Raw genomic sequence first — 26,512 nt, 5'->3', positions numbered from 1 at the left:
TTCCACTCATGTCTGTATCATACTCGAAGAAAAATAAATGATAGTGTGCGAGTGTTAATTTAGATGATGTCTAGTGGTACGTTCTGCTATTGTACAACCACCCGATGCACGTGGTGCTTTTTATCTTCGCTTCATCTTTTTTGTTCTTTTTTGACTGCTGCTTGACACTATGTGACCACTCGATGGAAGTCAGGACTCAAGTTCAAGTACCTCTTGTCCGCTGAGAGCTCAAACGAACCGAGGAAGACAGGATATGTCACGCAAAATTCGCGACAATAATTTCGTCCATCGTTGCCAATACACTTTTTCCTTTACTCATGTGCTGGTATGTCCGCACAATCGGGTTACGAAGGCCTTCACTTCGTCGTATAGGCAAAACGTATTATACCAAGTTGAAATAGTATATTTGCTCACTGAGAACTGCTCCGCGATCTTCTCCCAGTCTTCATTTGTGCAGTCGAAATAAAAGTGCCTTCATTTCGTCGTAAAGGCAAAACATATTACGAGAAGTTGAAACAGTATGTTTGCCCACTACCCGCGATCATCTCCCAGTTTTCATTTGTGCAATCGAAATAAAAGCGTTTTTTATCGCACCATATTGGCAAAAAATATTCCGTAAAGATGAAATAGTTGTATGCTCTCTTCATGCCATTCTACGACGGTCTCTCAGCTCGTATTCGTGCGATTGAAATAAAAGTGCCTTCAAATAGCCGTAAAGGCAAAAAATATTCCGTCAAGTTGATATAGTTGTATGCTTGCTTCATGCCATTCTACGACGGTCTCTCAGCTTGTATTCATGCGATCGAAATAAAAGTGCCTTCATCTCGCCGTATAGGCAAAAAATATTCCGTCAAGTTGATATAATTGTATGCTTGCTCCATGCCATTCAACGACGATTTCTCAGCTTGTATTCGTGCGATCGAAATAAAAGTGCCTTCATTTCGCCGTATAGGCAAAAAATATTCCGTCAAGTTGAAATAGTCGTATGCTCGCTTAGTGCCATTTTGCGTCGATCTCCCAGTTAGCATTTCGTAATTTAAAAGCTTTCTTCGTGGAAGAGAATACTTCGTCAACTTTGAATAGTCGCGTACTTGACGCTAATAGCTCGTTTACCCTCGATTAGATTACTTGATCGGTTCATCGCACAGTCTTCAACTTAAAAACACCTTGCGCGATCATCCTCTGCCGTAAATTTGATCTACATAAGGCCAGTGCTCTAGAACAGAACTATACGTAATACCTATTTTGCTTTTACATTATTTATTTGCAGCAAATATGCGGCATCAAACACTGAAAAAAAACTATCGGCGTTTTTACCAAGGTCCGTTGGTACCTTTACCATCTCACTTTTTTTACCAATTATTGGTAATTTTACCAAGACAGACTGGTAAGCTTACCTACAAACCGAAGAATACCACTTTTATTGGTGATCAATTCCCGGTAACTTAGCCATTTTATCTCGGTAATTCTACCACAGTCGATAAAAAATATTGGCGCTTTTACCAAGGTCCAGTAAAATTACCGAGAAAGTTCAATAATTTTACCGAGATTTCTCGGTAAATTTACCAATTCCATAAATGATAATTTTACCAAGAAAAAACTGGGATCAAACAGAACCCTGAATTCTTGGTAATTTTACCCTTTTCTTAGTAAATATACCGAGATTTTTTTTCCAGTGAATTACCCTTATTTTGGCCCAAAAAACCAATGCCTGAAATGCTGAGCCCTTTTAACTGCCCGAGAGGCTCTCTCGGGAAAAACACACAACATTGGCAACTGAGGATGCGCAAACAATGTCTAGTGAGTGGACGAGCGCTGTGTTTGAACAACCGCGACAATGTGCCTCAACAGAGGTCAAGTGTCTGCAGAAGTACACGAGACAGTGACAGAGCAATATTGTGTCGCCGAATCGCAGGAACACATCATGCTGAGCAGATACAGTACTGCCGTGTTAAGGAAGAACGCCGTATATGAACATTCAAGAGTTGCCAAATGTCCTCGGATACACTGAAAAAAAGAACACATTGGATCTAGAGTCCAGACTCTTAAAAACATCGACAAGAAAAAATACTCTTGATTCAATCAGATTTAAGCTTAAATCAAGAACCAAGCCTCTTAATTTGAGCGGATTTCCTTTTGATTTAAGCTTAAATCTGATTGAATCAAGAGTATTTTTTCTTGTCAATGTTTTCAAGAGTCTGGACTCTAGATCCAATGTGTTTCTTTTCCAGTGTAAAACATGTATTTTTAAGGAAAATTATGCTTATTTTCCCTTGAAATTTTCAGATATTTTAGACGAAATTGAGAACAAAATTGTCTGCAAATTTTAAAAAAAAATGATAACAATTTTCCCTAGTACATTAGTTTTTTATTGAAGGAAATATGGCAACGTCTGAAGGCTCATACGACGTTCTTCCTTAGCACGGCAGAGAAGGAGCATTTTTGGTACGATCTTTTAAAACCGGACTGACTTACCCGCGGGCATTTAAGCGACGTAAAGCTGAGTTAGCAATCTAGGGATACTTCTCTCCATTATTCCATGGGACTTGATGAGTAAAAATCAAATTTTTACACAAATCGGCTCCGCTGGCAAATTTTTGTTACATGGACGTATTTAAATCAAGAGGAACTACATCTATTCTGACATGAACCCTGAGATCCATGAGAATACATGCATGACAGGGTTCATGTAACAATGGATATAGTACTTCTTGATTTAAGTGCGTCTGCATAAAAGACAACCACCAGTCAAATTGTACTGGCCATTCTTATTCTCACGATGCGTCGAGTAGAAGACGGAAAACTTAAAGAAAAATCATTTCCGCTGAAACTTGACGGGGCATATCTGGTAGCAGTGGCGTGGCCTGCTTCGCGATCTATGATCTGTCATATAAACCAATGGAAAAGGATCGATAAACAGGGTGTCCGCTACAAACACCTTAATAATCGATCCTTTACCACAACTTTAAATGGAGAAATATCGATAATCGATCATTCACGCCTCGATACTGGTTGGAGGGATTGAGGAAATCCTTCATAAGAGCAAAGAGTGGGCCACGAGAAAAGGTGTGGATTACAGCACCACGTTACATGTTTTTCCCTCAAATTTCCACGCAAAAGCTATTTATGTGACGGAAAGCTCAGAAATCAACTCGTATTCTGTCCTAACTTCTCAAATAATTGTTCAACTATGGCACTGGAAACATTTTCATGATCGATTCACTGAGTGGTTTCCATTTATGAATGAAACTCAAAGCTCTCAGAGACCAGCAAAATCCCCGTTCACTTTCACAAGTCGGTTTTAAGTTTTCAATCCTTGGATTTCAGCACTATCAGTTTCCACCACCAAAAAGTCGAATCTAATGAAAAAAAGAGGAAAAGAAAACAGTCATAGAATATGATGTGAAAACGAATCACATTCCGCAAAAATTCTCCTTTCTACTTCTTGCTACCGAGGATGCAACACGCGGCGCGGCGCCTCATAAAATGCCTTCAAAGTAGCATGTAGGCAAGTCACGTTACATCTAAAATAATGCAAAGATGTGAAGGGCTATGTATTCGAACGTGTTCATCCTCCTTCTTCCTGAAGTGACTATAGAGAGAGTACGGACACGTCGAATATGGAGCTCTTAGGGCCTTAAAGGGCTGCCAACCTTCTAACACAAAAAAAATGTCACTGCCAATCTTCAGATTCCAATAGCAAACCAAGATAGCCAAGTATGTTCATAAATGAGCGTTCCTCCGCAACAATGAGTAAATGTATGAACAAAATAAGTCGAATACGTGCTTTACAAACGACGGGTCGTAACAATTGGACTACATTTTGCAATTCGGAACTATAAATACTGGCCCGGTTAAAAACAACGTACGTGCCATTAGTTTCCCTATGCACATAAGTGTTCTTCCAGAGGAGCCAGAATTAATAGTTCCGAATTGCAGAATGCAGTCCAATTGTAATAATAAGTCATTATTGAATAAATTTAATTCGTAGGTTCGCTGCCCTTTTGAACCCCCTAAAAGCTCCATGGCCTAACTTCTAAATTACCAATACGTCCATAAACTTTCCCCATATATATACTGTGGGCTGATTGTTAAAATTGATAGACAAAGCTATAGACAAAGAAGATAGAGGGATATGGAGGGATCCTATTGGAGGAAGCGGGTGGTTGCGACGGACATAGGCGGTAGGTAGACTGAATAACGGCAACCCACGAGAAACCCTTTAGTTAGTCCATCATTAACCCCCTTAGTCTATAAAAACCACCCATTTCAACCGTCAGGATCGCTCCATACTCATATTGTCTTCTTTGTCTATCGCTCAGCCTATCAATTTCAACATCAGCCCGCTGGGTACTCTACCTCTACCGTAACGCACCCGAAACACGAAAATGAACTCTCTTACTCTAGACAATTTTACAATGCTTCGATAGATTCCCCTCTCCTTTCACAGGTTTCATCGTGAAAAATCGGAGATATTTTAAGAAAGCGGTTTCAGCATGATCCAGAAATCGTCTTTGAAGCGGAAGTTTCTACGATAGATTTTAGCGAGTAAAGCGTTTCCGAGCTTATGAAAGCTCGAAACACCTTTCCACATATAGTTAGCGGGGCACACAAAAAAAAAACCCTGCACTTTTTTATTGGAAATTGCCGCATTCAGGGATCAGTTTTATGGTCCTAAGAAAGCTCTTTTAGAAAAGGAAGCACTCAGGGGCAGGGTAACAAGATTTCATGAAATATGTAATCTTGAAATTTCACGTGAAATATTTTATGAAATTTCAGAAATTCATGAAAGATATTAAGAAAAAAAAACCGGTTCCTTTTCATGTTTCGCAAAGTATGAAAAGTAGGACTTTCTTCTCTTTTTTTATGTGTTTGAAAGCGGGTCGGGTATTCTAGCCCCTGAAAAATATGAAATATTTCACAGCCTCGTGAAATTTCATGAAATATTTCACTGAAATTTCCAATCCATCATTTCTTCCTTACGTTTCATGCCACCCTGCTCTGGGATCCGTGCAGGAAGTAAGATGGCCGCCGTTACAGATTGCCGCCGTTACAGATGGCCACCGTTAAAGATTGCCGCCGTTAAAGATGGCCGCCGTTACAGATTGCCGCCGCACAGTGGATCGAATCAATAGGAGAGGTCGGACAAAATTTGGAAACTTTAAAAGCTTACAACTCCATTTAAACAAAATGTTGAGGTTCTCAAAGTGTTTTCATCGGTTTCCTAGTGAAATTTCCTTCTAGAATCACCCTTAATATTGAAAATGTGACAAAATAAACATCAAAGTTTGCAGATTTAGACAAAAAGTTTAAGTCCGACCTCTCCTATTGACTCGATCCACTGTGCGCCGTTACAGATTGCCGCCGTTAAAGATGGCCGCCGAGCGTTTTTTCGGCGCACTATACCTATCTCGGAAACCACGTGTCCGATTTTGAATACAAATGAAGAGGAATCTAATTTTGTTGGGATGTGATTTGTTTCAGAGGGCATGAGGTGATCCGCGCGGACAGATCGATCTAGGATGGACTCAAGCGTGATGGATGGCGGGAGCCGGGAGCCGGCCGTCGTTGTCCGCGACGCCTACAAGCGTTTCTCCAACGGAAACGTCATCCTTCGCGGTCTCAACATGACCGTCCCCCAAGGCACAATGTAAGTCACTCTCCAACCAAGCTAAAATGGATCACGTTAAAGCCCTTGTCCCACGATCAAATGAACTCATCAAATAGTCATCAAATACAAGATGGCGACTGGTTTTCGCGCCAAGTCCGCTATCAAATCGTCGTTTCCCCCGCGAAAGAGCGTAACTCCATTTCAATGTTGCCAAGTTTTTCCTCGAAAATTGCATATATAACAAGGAGAAATTTCGGACATTTCTAACTGAAAATTTCCCTGATTATTCTTCGGATTCCATGCAAAAATCAGAGAAATTTTGACTAAAAATTGCTCAAGTAGGTACATATTTTGTAAAATAAACTAATTATCTGAGTCAATTTGCAATCTTGGAATGGAGTTACGCTCCTTCGTACGGGAAACGACGAAATGTTAGCGGGCCGTCAAATGTTGATGAACCCCCCCATCTTGCATTTGATGAGTTCATTTGATCGTGGGACGAGGGCTTTAAGCAGAAAGGATCCAAGCCACATCAGCTATTGCCAAATTTAATCGGGCAATTCAATTTGTTACATGAAAACGCTTCTGCGGATTTTTCTGCAAATTTCAGTGAAGTTTCTTCATACCTAGTGCGAGGCAAATTCTTCAAAAATTTCCAAGGAGTCCACACAAACTTTCTCTTGTAAAAAATTAAATTGCTTGTAGTTCAACTTGGCAATAGCTGATGTGGCTTGGTCCCTTTCCACAGGTTCCACACAGGTCACAGTGACCTGTGAAGATTCGCCTTCAATTTTTCTGCATAGGCAACAAACTTACCCGGGAGCGCGAATAATCACCTACTTGAATATACACGATGGAGATGTTGCATGAGTGAGGAATTTGCGATTTGACTGTTGATTCTTCTGTAAAAGTTCGCGAGAAACACGATGGCGCCACTGGTTTTCTCTGAAATCAACTCCCAAGCTGAAAAAAAGCTCTCAAGTTGAGTCCAAATTTTTTGGAGCTTGGGAGTTGATTTCAGAGAAAACTATGCAGGTGGCACTATCGTGTTTCTCGCGAACCTTTACATAAGCATCAACAGTCAAATTGCAATTCCTCACACATGCAACATTTCCATTATATCCCTTCATGAGCGGATGGTATTGATTCGATCGACATGAATCGATGGACAAATCCGTGAATCGATGGACAAACTCGTGAATCGATCGACAACTCCGAGAAAAGGTTGAAAAACCCGTGAATCGCTCAACAAACCTGTGAATCGATCTACAAGATCCATGATTTGATTGACAAAGTCGCGTGAATCGATCGAGTTATGTTGATTTAATCAGTGTCGATCAAATCACGTCGATCGGTTCAAGCTTTTTTCGATCGATTCATGTCGATCGAATCGACACCGGTCTTTTAATAATTCGTCGTTCAGATCGGTGTCGATCGGTTCAAATCGATCGAATCCATCATACTCTCCTTCATGAACTTCGAATGGACAGATAAACAATGTTGTTAACATAATGGTAGTTACCTATTCGAGGAGTACGCTAGTGGCTTTCCGCTTTCGGTACGCCTTGATTTGGTCTCAAAATGGCACAGTTAGAATTTGTGGTCCTCCGATGGAAAAAAGCCAAGAAAATCCGTTTGTCCCGAACCGACAGTGAACTCGACCGACTTTGCGACACAACTGGACACAACTGATGATTGAGGTAATTTGTAAACAAATCATGCGAGGTTGCCGGTTGGTCATCCGCCGCCGCCATGGTATGATTGAGGTTAATTTTAGTCATAGTCGTTTGCACCTTGCACTGCATCAACGGCATCGTGAAATTCATGAATTGTGATCATAAGACGCAATTTGTTTGAGAATTCGTGATTAAAACTGTAAAAGCCCTGTTAATTTCAATAAGTTTGTGCGTTTAGCCCATGATTCCATGTAGACTTCACGCATCATAAACCATCGAATCTCTTCAGCTGTCGCATCAGGTACCTACTCATTCTACTTCTTATGAGATTCTCAGTTGAAAAAGCTTTTCGTCAACCGATGTGCAATGAATTTTTAAAGAGTCATCATTCAGCACATATTTACTGTTTTAAGCCAATGATCGCACTCTTCAACTGGATATAAAGATCATCAATGATTATTTTTGTCATTGTCTCGTCTCTCTTTCAAGGATTTATTTGCGAGGACAGAATTTCTCCATTAGACCGTCCACAATGACAGAGCCTTGATCAGCTTTTTAGGGAACGATTCACTAGTTGATTGATCAATGGATGATTTCCGGATTTTGAAGCATTTGAAGAAAATCAGAGCTTTACGGGTGGTTTCATGAGAACTGGAATAGTTTTGTCGCCGTAACAGACAACATATTTTTTGGTCATATTTTTCGTAGTAATGATAATCACTTGAATTTTTTGGTATTAATCCACACAGGGTTACAAGTTATAACGCTTTTCAAAGATTTATTGCTCTTCTTTTCAATTTTAACATATAAATGACCGAAAATGTGCTGTCTGTTACGCTGACTTTTTACCGCGTAACAGACAGCACATTTTCGGAATTTACATAAGTAATATTAATTGAGAAATAGAGCAATAAATCATTAGAAAGCATTATACTACGTAACCTTTTTTTTTTTTTTTTTTTTTTTACTACTTCAAATAGCCCACAAGGGCTAATCCCACGCTTTAAGTCCCATCCCCCCTCCATCCCTACTGAACCAGCCCCAGGCAACCATTGTTTGAGACCATCAAACTCGGGTCGCCTGGCCTTTGAAGATTAATGCAAACAAATCCGAGTGATTATCATTTCTACTAAAAATATGACTGAAAAATGAGTTGTCTGTCACGGCAACAAAACTATTCCAGTTATCGTGAAACCACCCTTTCGTTATGCTGTGGTACGTCAGATGTTGGTTCACGTAGTTTGACCAAGGTACATCTTGAAATAGTTTTAAAAGTACGTCAGAGTGAATGTTGCAAACCGAAAGGCAAAACGATTTGTATTACTCACCCAAGATATACTCTTACAGTATTTCAAAGTGCCTCTTTGTCAAATTTTGTGTGCAAATACTTGAAAGCCTACAGCGCCATGTGATGCTAATAGCATGAGTAGAATTAATAAAATAATTTTCAAGCTACTTCTTTTCGTAATATTTTCCGGAACAAGGAAGCAACTTGGAGATTGACTTTTTCTCAGAGGTCAGCATAAGACAACATCAGGGAATTTTTTATTTCAGGAGAAATATCTGAATAAGTACCTACTCAATTGTTGCTAAAATGTTTGCAACATTGTTTGCCTATAGATTGAAATATCTCAATGAATGTTGTGCATAAAAAGTTTAAAGTTTTTCAACTTGAAACTTCGGAATCAATTTATAATTTGTATTTCTGTTTCAGCTATGGATTACTTGGTCCCAGTGGTTGCGGAAAGACAACTTTGCTCAGTTGTATTGTTGGTAGGAGTGATTTGGATGCTGGGTATGTTCGCGTCAAAGCAAAAACAAAAGCCAATATTGGATACATGCCACAGGTAAAATTTTAGTCCTTGAATATCAATCATACTTATATTTATAGTTAAGCTTCTGCAAGTTTGTGAACCGCTCGAAGATGAGCAACCATCTAAATTTCTTGGTCGAACGATTTCTCTGTAAAAAATCATTCCAAATCAGGTAGGTAATTTTTCACCATGTGGAAAACTGAGCTTCAGGAGCAAATGCTCTTACCTGAAAAAAATCCTAAAACCATTGTTACTTAAATGTACCTCAGCTGACATTTTTTCAAAGTTAGCCCTTCAAAACTTAAACACAGTTTGTTCGCTTTCTAAGACTGTCTAAGCTCTAAACAATGATATACAGATACAGCCATATTCGATTCTCATCACTTTTGTCAGTCAGTATGGCTGCAGCATTTCGTTAGTGTCACTACCTCCGATTTCACTTCCTTCAAATTACAATGATGAATAATTCAGCTTTAATTTTTAACTTCGAAGAATTTTTGTTTACCTCACTGAACTAGAATTGTTCTTTTCGCTGATTCTAGGAGTTGGCTTTATTCAAGGAATTTAGTATCAAAGAAACGATGACATATTATGGCCGTCTTTTCGATTTATCTGCAAGCCAGATTCGAAAGAGGACAGATGAGCTACTGAAATTTTTGTTGCTACCCCATGAAGATAGTATAATCAATAACCTAAGGTAAGAAAACTATTTTGTCACATTTCAAATTCAATTTTAAATCAACGGATGGAATAGCACAGTGAAGCTTTCATTCATCAGGATCATATAGGGTGTAGTACATTAACTATTCCAAAGGCCTTGAGACCTGTGCTATGACTAAAGCCACGAATGATATGTCTAGTGCATGATTTTATTTTTGTTTAGTTCAAGATTCCAACCTGTTTTTCTTCGAATGAGCGATTTTTGCGTAGTTTTTTCCTCATTTTCTGTAAATTAACTTCAATTTATTTGGTCCAAAAACGACAATGTTATAATTTTTTTAAACATTTTTAAGAATGGAACTTGGCTCCATTATGTTTAATTAATGAAAAAATAATAGAAAAGGAATTGAAATACTTTGGCAGATCTTTCCCAGAAAAAAACTCTTTAGCTCCTACCATGGCTCAAAACAATATGATGCTCGAAAATGGCCCAGTAGCATTGTGCGGAAGGAGGTTTAGCCATGGCACTAAGAAGTACGGATTATACTTAGGTTAATTTTGGAAAGCAGGAAAATTTTAGGAAAAATCAGTCTTTTTTCAAAAGTTTGAGTATGAACTTTATTTGTTGTGTGTCAATTGTTGCTGTTCATTTTTGTTTTCAATTTCTAGTCACTTTTTATTTACGATTCAAAATAATTGCCAACAGGGTATTTCATATGATCCCTAAAGAAAAAAAATTGGGGAAAGAATATCTTTGGCAACTGTCGATAAGAATCTATCAGAATGTCATGAACAATATAATTGGTATTGCAGAATTTTACTGCATAGTATCCGATAAGTCGCTTGTGCATAAACAAGTTCAACAATGTTGTAAAAGGAACTGCATAATGTTCATTGATTGAATTAGATAAGTCAGATGATGGTACGTAATAGGTCTGCCATGCATATAATTGCTTATGAGCATAAGATTAAATTTATTTATGATATCATTATACTTATTATTGTTTCATTATCTATTTCATTCATCATTTTTTTCCGAGTTCTAATTTTACATTAAATTTTTAACAATTTTTAAACTAGTAATAGTGAAGTGCTAATTTGTGTTCAGTGGCTTGTCAGTAGTACTGCTTACACCAGAAGTCCAGAAGTGCTTCCTCCTGACTTTAAAAAATCTGATTTTTGCCATCAACTTTTTTTTATCTAAACATTTATCGAATGTGTCCATTTCTAATGGAAACATTTTTCTGTTGCAGTGGTGGCCAAGAAAGGAGAGTGTCCTTTGCTGTTGCTCTTTTGCACAATCCTCAGCTTTTAATTTTAGATGAACCAACCGTAGGAGTCGACCCAGTCCTCAGTGCCAGGTGAACTTTCAATTTTAATCACTCATACGGTAACCCCTTTAGGTACCCTAAAATGATCAGAAACAGAATTTTTAAGGACATCAAATCAATTGCCACTAAATCTCTCACACAAGAAAATTGTGTGGTACTTAGGAGGGTTTTCAGATTTTTTCTTGATTTTGCTGACACAGCAATTCTGCATTTGGTTTAAGTTAGAAGGACAAAAAATCTGCTGAAAGTTGCTGAATTATGATGTAACTTTTCTCTACTTGATAGCCAAAATATTAATTGAACCATCCGCAACTTATTCTTTGAAACATTATAGAGAGTTTTTCATCAAAATCTTATTTTTCTTTCTACTCGCTTAATCTGTTAAAATCATTGTGTCGTATCATATACATAATCATTGGGTGATTCTAATGGAGTCAAACAACACCAATCCTTGACATCAAGTAATTTTGTTTTAAAATGGTCTCAAAACAGCTTATTTTGACTGCAAGCAGCTTATGGTATCATGCAATCGTGGTTAATAACGTTTTTGCTTTATGTTTCAGTATATGGGAACGTCTTTTAGAAATGACGGCAAACAAAAATAAGACTGTTATAATCACAACTCATTATATAGAAGAAGCCAGGCAGGCCCACACTGTAAGTATAATTGCACTGTCTCCAATGCGTCATGTCTCTGTCCTATCTATGTGTCTCTGTGCAACGAAATCATTCCATCAGAATTTTAGTGGGACCCATTGAAGAAGTCTCCAATTTCTTCCAACACATTTTTTCTTTTTTAAAAAACAAGAATGACCAAAATTTGAAGTGATTGCTGAGGAGTTGAATGTCATAGAGAAAAAAAAGGTGTTAGCTTCTTGAGGTTTGTTTACCCTGTGACGTAGGTCGGTACAACCTGGCCAGGGAAATCCGGAATTCGAAATATGAAAAACGGACCATAATGTCCGATTTTTTTACTTAATTCAACTCATTCTATAATTTCAAGCACTTTTTATAGAATGAATTTTTTCCTTAAATTACACCATTTCCAAGAAAATCGACAGGATAAACGTCGCTGTACCGACCAAGAATAATTCTGAAATCCCCAGATTTTTCCCAGCTTTCCAAGTATGGCCTGCAATCTATGATGCACCTGCAATCTCTGCATCTCGATAATTTCCACAATCAAGATCAAATTTCCCATAGATTCTGGCAATTTGAAAGCTCTTGAGATCAGGCAGGTATTGGCCCCTTACATCTTGCTATTTACTTTTCTAGACTTTGTGATGCTGTGATTTTGCCTCGTGCATATGTTGCATATCAATGGCTCAAAATAATGGAATGCATTTTCCGAGCAAAGACAAACAGACATCATCAAAAACTACTCATGATTCCTGAGCTTTATATGTACGCTTAATTTTTGTTTCAGATTGGTTTAATGCGTGGTGGACAGCTTCTTGCTGAAGAAGCACCTAACATGTTAATGGTGAAACATCATTGTGATACTCTAGAACAAGCTTTTCTCGAATTAAGTAAAAAACAACTCAGCTCAACTATAGGCCGTGAAGATGAAAATTGTGTAAGTTTGTCTTACCTTACCAAAGCTTTCTGGGTAACCCATTATATCAAATATTTAATTTCTTTCCTAATAATGCATTGAAAAATAAAACATTCCTCATTGAAAAAAAGTCTTGAAATTCTACCCTCCGCTAAAATCCAGAGAGTCTATCTCCTGGATGATAATCTTATCTGAGACGATCATACAGGGTGATCCAGATCACCTGTGTCAAGCATTTTTTATCAGTTCCTTGAGTCCAGATAAAGTCAAGGACCACAAATTCTCTGCAAAATTGGATGAAAAGTATTTATAAGTTTCCCTTAAAATTTGCCTTTTATTGGGGAAAATTTGACAATGTCTGTAGGTTCTTACAGAGTTCTTCCTTAGCATGGCAGAATAACCCACTACGGTTGTATGTATTAGTGGGATGATCGTTGAAATCGATAGATAAAGCTATAGACAAAGAAGACAAAAAGGATATGGAAGGATCCTATAGGAGGAAGTAAGTGGGTGCAATAGACAAAGGAGGTAGGTAATATTCTGACTAATGGTAACTCACAAGAGAACTCACAGTTAGTCCATCATTTTCTCCGTCAGTCTTTAGGAACCACCCATTGCAACCAACAAGACTCCTCCATACTCCCAATAGCTTCTTTTTCTATAGCTTTGTTTATCAATTTCAACCATCAGCCTGTTGGGAACTTGATGTTTGGACAGATCTTATTATTTCTTGCTGATCTATAATTCAAAATCATCAAAACACGATTCTGTAATTGGTGCAACCGCCGCATCATAGAATAAAGATGTTTGTGCGTAAGTTTTACCAATTTAGTCAAACCTTAAATTTTAATTTTCCAGAATATAGAAGAATATCCTACTCCTGCACATCCGCCCGAGCCGCCCTTGAAACAAGACTCAATGTGTTCCTTTGCTAGAATTACTGCTCAACTTTTGAAAAACTTCTACTGGATGAAAAGAAATATTCCGTAAGTGCTGACTGGTATTGTGAAACAATCCCTCTAGAACATCACATGCCAACAATTTTTTTCTTGGTCTTCATTCCATACCATATTAAGAATCCCCCCCTTCAACTTACCCAGCAAAAAAAGATGTCTCAGCAACCGAGATTTTCAAATTTGAAAAGAATGATAAATACATTTATGAAAGTTTGTTTGCAATTTTTTATGTATTTCCTAAACCTGGAAAGAGACTGCAATGTTTTGCAGAATCTTATTGCAAATGCAATTTTTATCAGGTAATTAGTTTAAATTCTTGCAATTTTGAACAGAAGCAAGTCCACCTAGTTCACGGAAATTTTTTCAGATTTTTTTAACCCATAAAAAAGGTCAAAGTTGCATATTTTAAGCTTCAATTTAAACCCTCACTATCAAGGAAGCAAAGATGGTGTCCCGCCTCAGGCACACTTTGAAGCGCAAGACCCTTTTGCTACGATTTACGGTTGGTGCAGCCGTTATTAATATATGACAGCATGGACCACAAATGTAGCAAAGAAGTCGCGCAGTTGAAAGTGTGCGCTAGATGGGACGGATATTCTTGATGCCATCTTGCCTTTCGTTTTAATGAAAGCTTGTTTTAATGAAGCCTGTTTAAATGAAAGCTCAAAATAAGCAATTTTGAAGTTGATTTTTGTGAGTTGTTATGGTTCAAAACGATGTGGGGAGAATTTTTGCGAACTAAAGGCACCCCCTAATTTTCAAAAATGCAGGAATTAATAATTACTAAACAAGCTCATTGAATTTTTTGTTTTATTTTATTGTTATATGTTTATTGGTACAAACAAAGGGCTCAATTCCTCCTACATTAGCTAGTCCTTCAAATCTTTTGTTTCATTAAATTGGGTTCTTGGGTTCAATAAAGTAAACTTTTGGTCCAGTATTATACTTTTAAGAAGAAAATAATTTGAAATTTTCCTCCGAAATCTTGTCACATTCATATTAATTTTTATCAAGGAATTTTATATGAAGTACTTTTTTTCTTTTTTTATCGCATTATATTTTTCCACTCATTTTTCTTTCTTTTTTTTCAGAATCATGTGTTTCCTATTGCTTCTACCGGTTGTTCAGTGCTTCTTGTTTTGTACTTGTATTGGCCGAGATCCACAAGGTCTCACAATAGCTGTAGTCAATAAAGAACTCGAAGACGGCATTAGCAGTTGTTACCAGTATCCTTCCAGGGGCTGTAATATGACGTTACCAATAAGTTGTCGGTATCTTGAAAAGCTGAGAGAAAAGACAATAAGATTGGTAAGAAATAGTGTTAATGTAAAGTTTTTACAATTTTTTTGTCTTTTTGAATGAAGGGGTCAATCATCTGTTCAATACCGTGATCGTTTGATGGACTGAAATTTTTTTCCGACAGAGGATTTGTCTTTAGTTGAAATTGTCATCAATCCGCAGGATATTGTTATGAAAATAACTATGTTGAAACATTTTATAGAAAGCAAATTCTCTCAATATACTTTTCCCGTTTTGCAAAGTAGAATTACCCGAGATTAGCGCAAATTTTCCACGCAAATTGTGAAAAAATGTTTCTAATCAGAAGAGTATTGACTCCCCAGCAAAAAGCTTTAACCCTCACTTTATTCAATGCAGGTTTGTTCTAAATTGTTAAAAAAATTGCTTATGTAAGGACGGAATTTGATGCTGGACAGATTTCATTATTTTTTTGCATGTTTATTATAAGTATGAATTTCTAAATGAGTTTTGAGTTTTGAGAGTGTGAGTTTTTTAAAATTTTAATTTCTGTTCAGTGTGCCATACTTAAGAAAAATAGGGCTGAAAAACGAATTTTTAAGAAAGTTTTCTCACAAAGATATGGCATTGCCGTTTTGTTGACACAACAGTGTGCCGTATGTTGTTATCTTTCAGAAGAATATTGGTTCTTTTCGGCCCAGAAATGCAAGAATGTGAGGGCGTGTGTCAATCTTAGCTCTGAAGTACCTATGTGAGGGTAAAAGAGCTTTCCTCAATCATCTATTTAACATTACTTTTAGGAAAACATTACCTACTTTTAGGAATATGTATTTCTTAAGGATTTTTCTTTGATAGGTTTTCTATCACATAAAACATATTTTAGAAGCTCACTTCTCTCCCCTCTAATTTGTTAGTTTCAGGCGCATTTTTAACTACTTTGGAATCCATTTTCAGCTCATGACTGAAGTTCAGTTTCAGTTCAGTTCAGTTCGAGTCTTGAACTGAAGGCGGACTCAAATGCGTCTTATATTAACAAATTGAAAGTGAGAGAAGTGAGCTTTTAAAATTAATTTTATGTATTAGGAGACCCATCAAAAAAAATCAAAAAGAAATATTCCTAAAAATTATGTTCTGACACCAAATAGATGATCAAGGAAAGCTCGAAGAAAGAGTTTTTAAAATTTATGTCAACCATTGACCAAATCTTTTCCAATTTTTTAAAAAAAGTTCCTCTCCTACCATACCTCATCAAACAGGTCCTCTAATTCTACTTTGTGTTCACAGGTCGAATACCAGGATTTAGATTCAGCTAAACTCGCAGTAAAAAAGAACTTCGCATGGGGTCTTTTGTATTTCAATAGAAATTACACAGCATCCCTGATGGAGCGAATACAGCAACAAGAAGGCACTGATCCAATCGACATTGATTTAAGCGAAGTTGAGATCTGGCAGGATATGTCTAGTAAGAATCATTCAGTTGAATCTCTCAGTTAGAAAATGACCCAACTCCGGTTTTTTATGATGTCCATTCTTTTGCGTCTAAACACTCATATTCTAGCTGTCACACAGTTTTTATAGTCTTCTGAAAAATTTCATTTTTCCAAGATGGGTCGTTTTCAAACTGAAAGATTCAATTTTTGTCACTCCCTTTTTCTCTATCATATTTGTTTGAATTTATAACACCAGAAAATTGCTTTGCACGGTAGGGTTTAAAGGGTAGCAGAAAAATCTAGAAAACAAAAAGGTGCCAGGCAATTTAAAAGTCGTCGTAATTTTAAAAAAAGATTACACTTTTATCAAAAAGATTACAATGAATAGTACGCCTACGGAAGAGAAAAACTGTGAGTCTTAGGCCTCCTCCTCCAGTCAAGAAATCCTCCTAAGAAGGTGGAAAAATTTGTATACAATTTTACCCTTTTAAGGTCCATTCATTCAGAGTCTATGCCACATAAGTTCTTGCACTGTTAAACTGCAACGGAAGATCCGCGATCTTGATTCTTGCATTTACTTTCCGTGCTAAAATGATGTCAGGTGATCTTTTGTCGCTGTCTAAAATTGTGTAAATTTTTTCGGCGGTGACTCTGTCTGTATTCCCTAAATTTATTCATTATTTTTCCAGCCAAACTTACCTAACATCTTTTAATTGGCAATGCCCTACCCTCATATCGGGCCGAACTTTCTCTTGTGAGATACACGAAACCTTTATGAGGTTGGCAACAGTCGGTTAAAGTTTGGTATCTGTTGCAGATTTTTTATCTCCACAAGACACAAAAAAAAAAATCTGTATTCCCTGTGGGGGCAACAGATTCATTAAATTTTGTTGTTTTGTCTTGATTTGGCTTTGTGCAGTACCCGCAATTCTTGCTCTAGGAATAACGCCAAAAATGTTGCTGAAAATTTCGCAATTTTTTATCGTCTGTTACCACCAAATCCGACTAGCTTTCATAAATATTGAAATAAGGCATGAGCTAGAGTATTCTGAAGAGATTAAATAGACTTTGTGTGTTACATTTAGAGATCAGTATGTCATTGTTTCAAGACTTTTCAGAGTTATCAATAGGGGACTGTCAATCTATCCCCTGTTCATATTTTTTGGGGTTCTCTGTTTCTAGAACCTTCCTTGTCTTCATCTAAATTAATTTGTCCCTGCATTAATTTCAGATCAATATATTGGAAATATGTTACGAAGAGACATGTTGACTGGGTACGTTAGTTTCCTACAGGCATTCTTTTCTGACTGTGGTTGGACTCCTAGGGTAGCCGACATTCCAATAAAGGTATTTACTTTTTTTACTGAAAAAAGTACCACTCAGTAGTTTTTTGCAATGGGTTTTATCTCCACAATATGCTTTATTTAAAAGCATCCTTCATTTTCAATCAATATTTTTCTTTCGCAAAAGGGATTGTGAAGCAAATCATTTTAAATTTAAATTTTTCAGTTTAATTTTTGGCAATCTGCATTCTAGCGTATCGAAAATGAGAGAAAAGTCTGAATGATTGGCATTTTTGAAAAATAGCATCAACAAAAAGAGTTCTCACTTTGAAAAATATGTATCTATCAACATGTGTTCTTTGCATGAGTGCCAAAATTTGTGAGGCCATGATCCCTTCTGTGACAACATTTGGTTTCCCTCTTTCCAGTCACAAATTTTTGCTAAGATCTCTTTTTTCAATAAAAATATAGATAATGGTAAAAGTTGCTCCTCGAAGAACGCTGGGGTTTTAAAAAACAAGTTTGCCCTATATGAAAATTTTGTAAGAGGAAAAGAACGTTAGTTTCGTTTCATTAAAATGAATTCTTATGTTTTAAAAAATAGACATGTCCCTCCTTTCCCATAACGAGTGTAATCAATTCAATTTTACACTTCATCGTTTTATATTGGACGTATTTCTGTCAAACGGAACTAAGTGCCAATTTGAGTTCCTTTTGAGGAATTTAGAATGCCGGATAGCGCGTTCTGTCAAACGAAACTAAGCGCCATGGAAAAGCATTGCGAGTATAGGACGAAATGAGCCCGACGCCCGGTTTTGCCACCAATCCAAGCCCCCCTCTACCTTCCTCACCCTATGGCGCTTAGTTCCGTTTGACAGAAATACGTCCTATTATTCTTTAGTCTTGCTCATTTCTACGTGTTCTTTTTATTTTATTTTCAGATAGAGGATGCTATCTATGGAAACAACAACCCAAGTTTTGTTCATTTTACAGCTCCAGCTATCATTTCCTTGTAAGTTAATTTTCGATTTTTCTCTCTCATTTTTCTAATATATACTCTGAAGTAACCTATAAACTATTGTGTGCCTCGACTAGTAAAAAAAGAGGAAAGTAGTCTTCAGTATCTAGAATCTGTTTGATGAAGTTCAGTGGCTGAACTTTAGCCCCTGTATTCTACATTAATTGAAAACTAACTCATGATCTCTAAAATTTCTCTCAATTTTAAAGTGAACCACTGTCAAAGATTGCGTGTGATGTTTCTTAATGTTCTGTGTAACTCTTCAGGTAGGCTGTTCTGCTTTTAAATTTTTTAATATATTTTCTTTTAATTATGCCCGCAGGTTTGAATTCTATCTTCCGATGGTCTTTACGGTCGGTGCAATTTTGATGGAAAAAATGGCAGGGCTTCTGGAACGGAGTTTAGTTGCAGGTATAAAATCTTCTTGATTTTTTTTTCACATTCTGCGCTATTCTCATCACAATGGACAACCATATAGTGTTCCACAGGGAAATGAAGGACCATATCCATTCTCATCTCATCAAAATTTTATGTAGAACTCCGCTGACATGTTTAAAATATTCAAATTCAATGCTTAAGTGAAAAATCAGTGCTTTATGCCCTCAATAATTCAAAGTTCCTGTTTGCCGTAAAGTTAAAATTTGTTTGAGTGGGATGGGTTACAAAATTAATTTTGGCTTGCTTTGTGTGAAATAATTTCTCCTTGCAAGTTGAGTACCTACTATGAGCCAAAGGCGAGGAAATTTGTATGAGAAGGGATTCTAGCAATTTGCTGAACGTGCATAAGTATTCAATGATTGATTCAACCTACATCGATTTTGGTTTTAAAGCTAGTGGAAAGTTTGAATCCACTAATGCCGCTGAAAAAAATAAGGGTATATCTTTCACTCAACCCACCTGATTTAGTGCCCCAGGTAGTGCTAGTGTTTCCCAATTAGTGTCATAACTTATTATAAATGGTAATTATTCAAAGAATAGATCATAGTTGTTAGAAAATAAGAACCTGCATTGTAAAAATTGTATTAAACCTGGCCGGAAAGGAAAAAGAAAATCTTGCTCGTAAATTGGTTTGGGATATTCTGAATATGTCATTGCGCCAAGTATTAAATTAGATAAGGAAACACTTACAGTGCTTTAATGTCTGTCCGGTGGCTCATTACACTTTTATCAACCCTATTCAGTCATTCTGTTTTATCCTGACTTTTGTGTTTTCAATTTTTTATTCATTTCTACGTCCTTGTGGTATGTAAAACTAATTTCCTTCGGTGTATTTAATGGACTTTTTATTTTGTTTGAAGGTGTAACAGTGCTGGAGGTCGTGATATCTCACATCATTGTTCAGTTCATTGTCCTCTTCATTCAAACAACGCTGATGATCATCGTTCTCTTTGTGATTTTCGACAACCCGTTAGTTGGAAACTTGGGTTGGACTCTGTCTCTCTTGTGGCTGACAGGAACCAGTGGAATGTGCTATGGTATGACAATGTAATTACTTCTTTATCATTTTCCTTAATTTTAAGTGCTTATTCTTAAGTGCTTTGTTATGGAATTATCATCGTTGAAGCCTCAAACTCTACAGTTTTAGAAGCTGTCAAAACTCATCATTTCTCCTAGCAGTCCATTACCTCACACCACCCATACCAGGCTTTTTCTCAGTTATTTCAGGTTAAAATCAGGACATCATTGTCAACCCTCCCCCTGAGGAAGTGAGGGAAGGTGAAATTCGCATTTCCTGGGGTTGATTCCTTATTTGCCTCTGCAGTCCTCGACCTTGTCCAACCTGAAATACTGCGGAAAGAGCCTTTCTCTTCGGTCATCCTAGGCAGTTCCTAGTTTATATCATGCCGAAAATCATGTTTAAAGAACAGTGATGGTGAAACTCCCAAACTATGTATCTCATTTGCTGTGTTTCAAAATCTATGCTCCTCTCTAAGTTTTTTTAAAGAGATCAAATCAACATTATTTCTTGAAGATTGCGCAGAATTTTCCTCGCACGGAGAAGAGAAATCAAGGAGGTTTCAAAGAATTGACGTCGTTGTTCTCCAAATTAAAAATTTAGTCCTCCAATTAAAAAATAAAGTATGATAGGAAGTCTGCAACATCCCTATTCAAGATATGTAGTTCGGGAGTTTCGTCATCGATATACTTATTGGTTCACGAAGGTATTTTTGCCTTTTCTGGTTGGAAATTTATCAATTTTTATTGGATTTATTTTACGATATCATGCAGCGTCGGTAAAAAAGTAGCCTATACTTTTCAAAAACCCGTTTTTGCCTTTCGTCACATTTTTTGTAAGATCAGCTGCCATCTGCGGATCGTTTGGATTACATTTTGCAATAAAGAGCCACTATCTCTGGCTCTCCCATGAAAGCACATATCTGCATAGGGAAACCAATGACATGTATGTTGTCTCTAAATTGGGCCAGAAATAGTGGTTCCTCATTGCAAAATGTAATTCGTTTGATCACACAAGTTCTGCACAAGATAAATGTATACTTTGCTCTATTTGTCCTATTATGCATATCGTTTTTTTTTTTTATTATAGAAGTTTTCATCTTGTTCTTCCAGAAGAAAATGATACAAATAAAACATGGAGCTTTTTTGCTTGAATTTTCTGACTCAACGACTGCTGTGCTTTGATAAACAAGCAGATGCATTGAATATGTAGAAGTAGTACAGAAGATGATTTATGAAAGGTTAATCATAATGAAATTCAAAATTCTTTACTCTATAAAACGGACTATAAAATATTTTTTTAAGGATGAAGCTTCAAATTCAAACCACCTTACTTAAGTTCCTCAGCACTGAGAATTGAAATTTTTTATTGACTTTTATATATTTTTATTTTCACAGGTTTCATGGTGTCCGTCATGTGTGATACTGATACTGCGGCCACTTTCATGGGCCTTGGTAGTTTCTTCCCTCTAGCTATGCTCAGTGGTAAGTTCACTCAATAACTTTTAAAACTTATTTATCTGGAATTTTCACAATTGATTTTCAGCTGAAACCAATAAGTTCCTTTTCTTTTTTCAGTACAGATCATTTAAGTTGATGAGGATCAATTTTTAATTAAGGAATATTGGTGTAATCAAATTAAAAACTGCGAAATTTTTCAAAACCCATTGATTCCTGTACCTTATTTCGAACAGACTTATGTTTTGATAGGCTCATATGAAATGTACAACATTGACAGAACCATTCTCTCAGAATTGTGGTTTCACCACCAATGTTTTGCAAAACAATAATTTATTAGTACCCAAAGAATGAGCCAGTTTTGAATATATATTTTTCAAAAACCTTGTATTCAAACCAAAAGCATCAAAATACCACAGACCTTCTCTTGGTTTGACCTCTTTGGCTTTGATTATGGGCTTTCAAAAGAAAAGAGAGGTATCAATTAGGGCCGTTTCTGGGCCCACTTCAGCTGAATTTCCTTAACTCCACGATTTTTCGCCCATTGAATGTCTTCATTTCACAGAGTGCATCATGATTCGGTCTCTTTTCGGGTCTTATATAGGGCCGACAATTTTGCATTCAATTGCAAACTCGCATTTTTTACCAAAATCTGCCTTCAGACTCATTTTCAGGCTAGTATTAGACGCATAAAAGAGACCAAAAATTACCAAATCATGATGCATTCTGTAAAATATAGACCTTGAATGAGCAAAGGATCGTAAAATCAGTAAGAAATTCAGGGGGGCCCAAAAACAGCTCATAGGTATTGATATCTCTCCTTCGTCAAGACTGCATGACTGCAACTTGCTTCGCAGAAAATAAAATCTAATACCCATCAAAAATGAAAAGCGAAACTACTATCTTCTCTACCAGAATATGTTTAATGGTTCATTATTAGTTTTAGAGGGTTAAACATTAATGCTCAACAAAGAATAGATTTGTTTAAATTCCTCTTATTCTTGCTTCTGTGCATCACTCTAAAAGTTCTCTGAGAAAAATATATTAATATTCTAAAATTATATATTAATTATTATTTTGATTATATTCTAATATGTATTTTTAATTCCTTATTGTAGGTATGATGTGGCCTCTGGAGGGCATGCACTGGATTCTGCGTTCCGTTGGCTGGGCGCTTCCCCTTACACTCCCAACGGAGGCTTTCAGAGCGATGTCAGCGCGAGGATGGATGATAACACACCCAACAGTCTACAAAGGATTTTTCTCATCGTTTGGCTGGATTGCATTCTTCCTCCTAATAACGACCATTGTCGTTCGAACGAACAACGGGCTTCGTGTGAAGCAGAAGTAATTGAAATATTCCTTACAGCAGTATTTCGATGGTGGAACTGCAGAAATGCGTATCTCGGTTTTCAGCGTTGCAGACATCCCGTCGTACTTAATTTTCGACATCAGAAAACTAATAAATGGCATTTCTTGAAAATTCCGGTGATTTTTCTTATCTATTCTGTGAATATTTCAAGCGATGATGTCGGTTTGGTCTCCTTCTAAAAAGTAAAATAGGAGCGGAGATTCTGAAATACCGCAACCAATATCCGCATTTTTGCATTTTCATTGTCGATTTCTGATTTACACCTACCATCAACAAAAATGACGATCTGAGAGCAATGAGTCATAAAAAAATTGTCCTCTCTGGCTGATGAGCCATATGAAAGCAAAAGTATGGCTTGTTCTTTGCAAATCAGATTCCTAAAATAGGTATATCTGAAAAGTTCTCAGCAGTTTCTGTGTTACCTCTTCGAAATCCGATGATTTCTCTGCCGATTTCAGGATTTTCATTGCCTTCCGCTTGAGAATTTAAAATAAGTTTTTGCAAACTTCGTACTTTTTGTAAAAATGCAAACTTCGGTGTAATGTTTGAAAGTTTCTCCAAACAATATCAGTATTCAAGACACTTGGAGGAGGAAAGAGTCATATACTCGCCAAGGTTGGCACAAACAAACGGAGTATCATCCGAGTGAAGACAAGAAAAAAGGATCGTAATGGCAGCTTTAAAAGACCCTTAAGCTTAGACTTTAAATAAAGTTTTTTATCGGCAAAAGATGTCTGCTGTATTTTGAGAGAATTTTGTTTTCAAGCGCTATCTCTGATGGTTGCAAGTGCAAATTTCTTACCACTCTACCGGTAATTCAGGTAGAGCACTGTATTCTTTATTTTTTGTCTTACCATGACTCAGAATCAAATGTAATTGTTTAACTTCGAAGTTAAATTACCTTTTTCCTCTATTTTGAGTGGTGTTCTTGGGTTTGACATCATTGTTAGTTTTAATTGCAATCTCATAGAGATAATCCGTCCAAAAGGGATTTTTTTTTTGTTTTTTTTGTTAAGGAGAGTTAATTTTAGGAGCCAAAAAAAGCTACCAGATTTGCTGGTGACGTTTTCTAAGTATGAGAAATACGTAACCCCCCCCCCCCCCCCCCCCCAAAAAAAAACGGCAAACTGTACAATTAAGATGGCAGAATGATCTGATCAAGTCCTCTTGAATAATTCCAAACATTCGCTGACTCCTGAGAATTTTTTTAATTTCCCTGTACCTGTTAAATTGTGAAGTGATAGACCTCTCGCTCAAAAAAGTTTTAGATTTTTTAATAAGGTATACTCAATTTTATCTTTTTCATTAGTTGATGCGATTCGAATGAGAAAACTTTCGTTTTCATACTCGTTGGGTTTCATGAAAATCTAAGCTTACTTTTACAGCCATGAACGGAAACCAAGGAAATCTCTGTACTTTTTTCCAAAAACTCTTCCATCTTTTTTCACCAAAATGTGCCAAATTTCCATTTTTTTTAAAATTTTTGCTCAAAATACTTCATGGTACCTATCTATAATCTCCTTCAGCTTTTGATAATTTTTCACAAATTTCATAGCATTCCAGAGAAAATGTTCCATTATACATTTGTACTTAGGTTCCTACGCCTTTGAATTTCTTTGAAGCACTGTTACCAGATTTAGCACACTCCTCAATTGAACTCAATGTGAAATATCAAGGTTTTTTCACACAATCTGGCAACCTCGATTTGAAGTGCAGACTGCATAATGGAATGGTAGAGAGTTGAAGATCTCTTACAGCCCTGTTAACAATCAATAGCTCAGGTTTTAAAACCTACCCTGATATTGCGGCTAACAGTCTTATTATATCAATTGGTCCAGTGTTGTCAGTGCCATTTTAATTCTATTAAAGAGTATGTACAGAATGTATTTGAGGGGTGATACCCCTTTTTCTCTTTCTTTTTTAAATCAGTGGTATCTTCTCCCCTTATTGTCCGCATAAAAGAGCAAAAAATTCATTCAAGTGCCTCTCTCTGTTGAGAGATCTTTAACGAAGCTTTTCATGGAATTTTTGTATTATTCTAAGCATCTAAAGAAGCACTAAGTAAGAAAATCTGGAATTCCTTGTTGAATAAAGGAATGAATAATTAAAATATTTTAGGGACTTCTTCTTTGTCTCACTTTTTTAGATGTTTGAACTGATTTGATTCAGTCCAACCAGAATGTCCAGAAAAGTTACCGTATGTTATTTTGTTAGTTGTTGATACTTGTTTTAATGTTAATAATTTTTGTAGCCAGTGTGATCTGTAAGTAAATCATTGTAATTTTAAATTGCTGTACCTTTCATTTACTTTTATTAGAACCTAATCATCTTTTATTTCGTGTGGAAAGAAGCAATGTTTCAAATCTATTGTTTTATGCATTTTTCGGAATAAGAGATGAATTTTTTTTTAAAATTATTTCTTTGAAATCTTCTCACAAGTACACTATTCATTTCTATCACGTATGTGCCGTATTTCGGACAAATATAAGAACTTCACACACTAAGTAAGGAAAGAAAAAGTCAAGACAGAATTTACTAAGCTAATAACATACAAATGTATTTCATTTAAAAAAAGAAAAAAAGAAAATGTACACGATTATATCACAACCTTGACTTTGAAGTCTAGTAATTTCTTGGGAGAAAACAGAAGGGCAAAAGTAGGGGGAAAAACAAAACAGACACTTCAAAACATTTGGAAAAATACAACTAAACAGATTTAATTATTAATTTAAGTTAAAAATTATGCATATGTTCAATAAACAAAATTACGGTTAAGGCTGAGTAAAAAGTCTAAAAAGTCTCTGACGAGTACCGCGGCTGGTCAAAATTTAGATTCTCCGAGAGGAGTGCAAAATCAGTACCGAGCAAAGATTTCGAGGTGAAACCTTATACAAATAGAATTGACTAGGAAAATTAAGAATCTTCACGCGGTATCTCAAGCACAAAAAATCCAATAATCAATATTTTAATATACATACTGGACATTAGTGCAATTAAAGTAAAATACAATTGATATTTACATGTCCTGTCCAAGTATAGGGGTAATAATCTACGCAAAATTACAAGTGTGGGAGAGTCCTTCGAGCTCAGTTGGAACGGTTGTGATGGAGCTGCCGAAAAGATTTTAGAATTATTTTAGAGCTGATGTGACTTAGGACAAAACAGTTTCTTTACCCATCTAATTTCGCCATTAAGTTGGTAAAAATAAGCAAAAAGAAACGCTTTCTACAACAAATGCCAGATTGACGACATAAACCGTTTGTAAAAAATTTTGTACTACAGCTTGCTAAAAATTTAATGGATATGCAGAGGGGCCAATTGACAAGTTATAAACGACAGCGTTTCAGAATTCAATTTAAAAAAATGCACATGTTTATTTTCTAAATAATTTGAGCTTTATCTCATGAGCCTAATAATAGTGATTGTACTCAACATCAATTAAATAAAAGAAAAACGGCAGCCTGATTATTGAAATAAGTCAGCGCGACAAGACATCACAAATCGATATGCTACATGGCTCAGATACAGCTGTGTCTTATATTGTCGTGCTGACAAAGCCAGAACTAGTTTCTATAATCAGGCTGTAGATGATCGTTTTTTGCTTCTTAAGTCTTGACACCTTGCTTAAAATTGATG

General features: G+C 36.4%; 1 protein-coding gene across 2 annotated transcripts in view; it reads left to right on the top strand.

Moving 5' to 3' along the window:
• The window catches only part of LOC109029885 (ABC transporter G family member 23), a 67,566-nt gene extending 42,402 nt beyond the window's left edge, over positions 1–25,164 (top strand). The window contains exons 2-16 of one of the 2 annotated variants that reach the window (XM_019040588.2): positions 5,485–5,650; positions 9,002–9,134; positions 9,644–9,798; positions 11,015–11,122; positions 11,656–11,749; positions 12,519–12,668; positions 13,506–13,633; positions 14,695–14,911; positions 16,145–16,322; positions 17,522–17,637; positions 18,515–18,585; positions 18,914–19,002; positions 19,890–20,066; positions 21,445–21,531; positions 22,623–25,164. In XM_019040588.2, the coding sequence (XP_018896133.1) occupies positions 5,523–5,650; positions 9,002–9,134; positions 9,644–9,798; positions 11,015–11,122; positions 11,656–11,749; positions 12,519–12,668; positions 13,506–13,633; positions 14,695–14,911; positions 16,145–16,322; positions 17,522–17,637; positions 18,515–18,585; positions 18,914–19,002; positions 19,890–20,066; positions 21,445–21,531; positions 22,623–22,855 (2,064 nt within the window). In that variant the 5' untranslated portion in view covers positions 5,485–5,522 and the 3' untranslated portion in view covers positions 22,856–25,164. Of the gene's footprint in view, positions 1–5,484; positions 5,651–7,398; positions 7,589–9,001; positions 9,135–9,643; positions 9,799–11,014; positions 11,123–11,655; positions 11,750–12,518; positions 12,669–13,505; positions 13,634–14,694; positions 14,912–16,144; positions 16,323–17,521; positions 17,638–18,514; positions 18,586–18,913; positions 19,003–19,889; positions 20,067–21,444; positions 21,532–22,622 lie in introns of those variants that run through there. The other variant, XM_019040589.2, reaches the window with a different exon arrangement.
• The last annotated feature ends 1,348 nt before the right edge of the window (positions 25,165–26,512 follow it).

Source organism: Bemisia tabaci, chromosome 10 (assembly GCF_918797505.1).
Source record: "Bemisia tabaci chromosome 10, PGI_BMITA_v3".
NCBI lineage: Eukaryota > Metazoa > Arthropoda > Insecta > Hemiptera > Aleyrodidae > Bemisia > Bemisia tabaci.
Note: the sequence above shows the minus strand (reverse complement) of the source record. Positions and strands in the feature narration are given on the sequence as shown.